The following is a 4365-nucleotide window of genomic DNA, read 5'->3' as shown; positions in this document are numbered from 1 at the left end:
TTCAAGTTAATTAATACATATTTAATAGAAGTCTTCTTGAACAGCTGTTATTTACTTCTGGAGTTTCTACACATTAGCACTGGCTGCTTTGTTCTGCTCTGAAGTTGTTCATGCTCCAAAGTACTTTAACAACTTGGGCTGTATAAAAATTGAACAGTCTTCCCAAAAGTCAGCCTTTCTGATAACTTAATATTTTCACGTTAAATATTCAAACACTTGCTGAACAAAAGGTCAAATTCTACTTACAGCATCTGTGTGAAACAGGCAAGCAGATGCTTAATGCTGCTAGACAAATACTTTTGGCACAAAGAATGATATAGAGCTGGTGATCAGTCACATTTTCAGCCTTGAAAATCAGCTCTCCTTTACTTCTGTTCCCTAAATTCTGCACTTACCTTTCATATATAACAATACAGACCCAAATTATGACCTGTTCCTTCCACAAGTGCTGGTGTTCCTCACACAGTGTGTTACATGAAATCCTGGCATTCAAAGTGCTGTCTACAGTATTCACTGCATTATTATGAGTATTACACCAGCTCATTGAGGCTTCTGTCTTAACTTCTGTGTATAACAACTTATGTCTTAAACAACTACTGAGTATAACATCACTGCCTTTGGACCTTGCATACAGCACTAAGGAAGTTCTCACTTACTCCCTCCTTTTATTCAGATAGAAACCCATTTGAGTTTCAGGCACTTCTGAGTTTTTAGGATGTGAGTTAGTAGAAACCAATTCAAGAAACACATGGGCAAACACAAAATTCTTACACTCACAGTGGTGAACGTGACTTTTGACAACAGGCACCAGTTTCTTTGAAAACTATCACCACTGAACAATCCTTATCAGCATACCTGTTGTAGTTTCCAGCTGACTAAAGATTTCTACCCTTGTGGCACTAGAGCACCAGTGCTCACTGCTTGCACGTCAGCCTTTGAAGCTCACAGGTTTACTGAAAATAACTTCCAAAGCTGGTAGCAATTGTTTTAGTGCATACCTGTTGGGACAACCTTCACTACATCTTCTGTGCAGTGGCTGTATGGAAACACACACAAAACAGTCCTAAATGCACAAAGATCAAACAGATGTATTGATTTAAACAGACTGATATTACTAGTGAATTTATTTTAATTTAATATGGCATTTTTCACAATATAGAGGACATAAAATAACATTCATTACTCAGGCTAAGAATTGTAAGACTAAACCAGATCATTGCTTTACTTGGCAAAGATGCTGTGGCTGTGTAGAATAAAAATTCAAAAAGCATCTTCATGATCCTTAACTGCCTCTACCAAGAGCCTGGCAAGATGCAGATGCAAGGACTGAGCAAGAGAACCTCAATTCTCCCTTCCCCACCCCCTGAGTGTGGCTGATACAAGCTGGGTTAGGTTCCAGCCAAAATCCTGAGCCCTGTAAGGCCACGGGGATGGGGCTGGGACTCAACTGTTGGTTTGAGGGAAGCACCACCACACAGGTTTAAAGTGCCTGTGGAAATATGAATTTTGACAAAGCAGTGCCAGCCACAACAAACAGGCACCTGGAAGGATTTCTGTGCATTGAAGCTGTGTCACTGCATTTAGGAGAAAAAGGGAAAAAGCCATGGTTGCCACAGGGCCTAAAGAACATTTTTTCCAGCAGGGCAATACACCAAAGAGATTTCATTGCTTTTGGTGGGAGTCATGTGGGAAACAGACCAGTCCAGAAAAAAGAAACCTGAGAAGACAGTCTCATACTGTGATGTTCTGAGATCAACCATACTATGATGTTCTGGAATCAACCATTATGTTAACAAAAGTCAAGGAAAAAGAGAGATCCCAAACCAGGACAAACTGAGCGCCCAGTCCCAAGGAATGAAAATAAATGCCCACATTTTGTGCAGCCATGACATAACAGGTATTCCTTAGGTTCTTTTAAGATTCCTTAGAGCTAAAGGATCAAATTCAAGGGGATTCTCTTATAACATACACAGTGAGACTGTAATATTTTTACTCTACATTTTACATGAGAAAGAAAAATCTATGTTTACCTGTGGCTTTGGTAGAAAGGTTTCTACTGTAATTATACCTTGTGTATTCCAAGAAAGTTTTTTACATCACTATTACTAGTCTAGAGAGGTACAAAGCTGCAGGTGCTTGCTGAAAAATAATAAACCTTTATTAAAATTTCCAGTTTTTGCAAAAGCATTTTGACTACATTCCAAATCTATTTAAATGTAATTAAATATTTACATTTATTCTCTAATAAGTATTGTAAGTAAATCAATACCCCAATTATCTTAAATTTGTGTGGTATTACAAAAATGTAGCAATTGTATAAATGCACAATTCTAATGAAAAAATAATGATCTTGAACTTTAAAAGAGCCCTTCATTTAGAGAGATGAAAGTGTTGTACATTCTTTCCTTCATTATGTCTTATGGCCCCTGTGTGATGTAGGTGCTATTATCATCATTTTACAGATGGGGAAACTGAAAGGCTAATTAACTTGTCCAATTTACAACACTTTTAGCTGTAAACTTAGGGCATCCTATTGTACTTAAAGGCAAAGCAGAACTCAGCTCACCTGTGATGAACCTTTTCTAAAAATTCTTAAACTCCGTAAGCATTTAACTTACAGGAGAGAATATCTCACACAAGATTTCAGAGTTGGCTTTGCATTCGTGGTGGCTTTGAGCACCACAGCAATGTGCTGCCTAGAAGCAAACATCAGAGCACCAGGTTATTGTGAAATATGTCACCAAGCTTCCCAGCTAGTTATGGAGGTGATGTGCATTTTTATTTGGTATTATTTGCCATTCGGCCACGCATTTGTGCTTTAATTCTGTAGGACTTACCACACTGCGTTTCTACAAACAAACAGTGTTTGCTGACAAACTCATTCTGTCAGTATACTTATGTGTTCCATGAATTTCTTGACTCGGTCAGGATCAACAGCATTTGCCCAATATCCTCCTTTCTTGAAATATGAACCAATTATTAGAGCATCTGCATCCAAGTAATTCCTCACATTCTCCAGAGTCACTCCAGACCCAACCAGCACAGGAATCTTCACAGCATGCTTCACCTCTGAGGAGAAGAAAACCAAAATCAGGGTTAATTCCTGTCTTTGAAACTCTCCCCATAAAGACTCTAATTTGCCTAGTTTTTCAGCAGAAAAGCAAACGTATTGAGAAATTTGTGATTGTGGTATTTATTACTTCTACTGCAGAACGAAACAGGTTCTCTAGAAAAAACACCTCTAGCTCTAAAGAGAAAAAAAAATCTTACTTTTCACATTCTGTTGTCTGGAATACTTCCTATATTTGCTTGTATGAAAGAGAGCAGGGAGCATACAGGCACCACTGACAGCTCAGCTGGTTTTGCCAGAAACCAAAAGCCAGAAAGAAAAGTGGTCTTTTACCAGCATGAGGAATGACAATGGAATAAAAAAGGCTCTTATTTTTCCTATATACAGTGTTAGACAATCATCTGATCTTTTACCTGGTTTCAAGAGGAGAAACACACAAAAACAAGGCTCAAAATATAGTACTAGCTTTGGGAGGAGGAAAAAAAAGCCCAGCTCAAGAATTACTTAAGCAGCCTTCTCATCATTTTATGTCAAACTGACCATGCAAAGAGTGACTCATAGGACTGGATGCTTCATCCCTTAGAGGAATGTTGTGAGCCATTATTTCTGACCTTTAAAAACATATAAATTGGCTTAATTAGTGATAAGCTGATGGCAAGGTAGTTATAGCTTGAGGTAACTTGGGAAAGTACACATGCAACAAATAAAAGTCTGCTTCAAAACACTGTTTAAATGAAGTTTCATCAGAAGCCTAACTTATTAATTATGCTTCAGGGAAGACTAATTATTTATCACCTTCCTACTTCACTGAAGAAAGGGGATCAATTAAAATGTTCTTGAATCTCTTTTTAGGTCACATGCTCTACCATTTTTTCCATCTAGGAACAATAACTCCCTCTTAAAAAGATTTTAACACAGAAATAAAACCATTCAACACAGCCCTTCCTGAAAATATATAACAAATCAAATGGCTCATACTTATATGATTAAAACATATTTCTATGCATATTTGGTATTCTTAGTCATTCTACTTACAACAACAAAATAATTAATTTCTTGTTACTTATAGCATTATTACGAATATCCTCTTCTAAAAACCAGGATATTTACTTTAAATTTTAGTTTTTATTTATATAATATCTCTATGCTCTTAGGATTATCCTATCTGCTTTACATCACTACCAGCAAACAATTAAGGTGCATCTGACCACAGATTTGTGACACTACCTGACTGAATCCCCAGAGGAACCAGGCTCCAAGTCAATATTTGTTCTTACAAGTACGTAAAGCACGTT

At 37.2% G+C, this 4365-nt stretch overlaps 1 protein-coding gene across 1 annotated transcript in view; it reads right to left on the bottom strand.

The window, feature by feature from the left end:
- Window positions 1–2133: 2133 nt before the first annotated feature.
- The window catches only part of LOC102040732 (uncharacterized protein F13E9.13, mitochondrial-like), a 20253-nt gene continuing 18021 nt past the window's right edge, over window positions 2134–4365 (bottom strand). Inside the window, 1 exon segment of the mRNA XM_014309165.2 lies at window positions 2134–3069. Within this exon segment, the coding sequence (XP_014164640.1) occupies window positions 2879–3069 (191 nt within the window). The 3' untranslated portion in view covers window positions 2134–2878.

This window comes from Geospiza fortis, unplaced genomic scaffold (genome assembly GCF_000277835.1).
Source record: "Geospiza fortis unplaced genomic scaffold, GeoFor_1.0 scaffold79, whole genome shotgun sequence".
NCBI classification, from domain to species: domain Eukaryota; kingdom Metazoa; phylum Chordata; class Aves; order Passeriformes; family Thraupidae; genus Geospiza; species Geospiza fortis.
The sequence above is the reverse complement of the archived record's forward strand: the minus strand, read 5'-3'. Positions and strand labels throughout refer to the sequence as shown.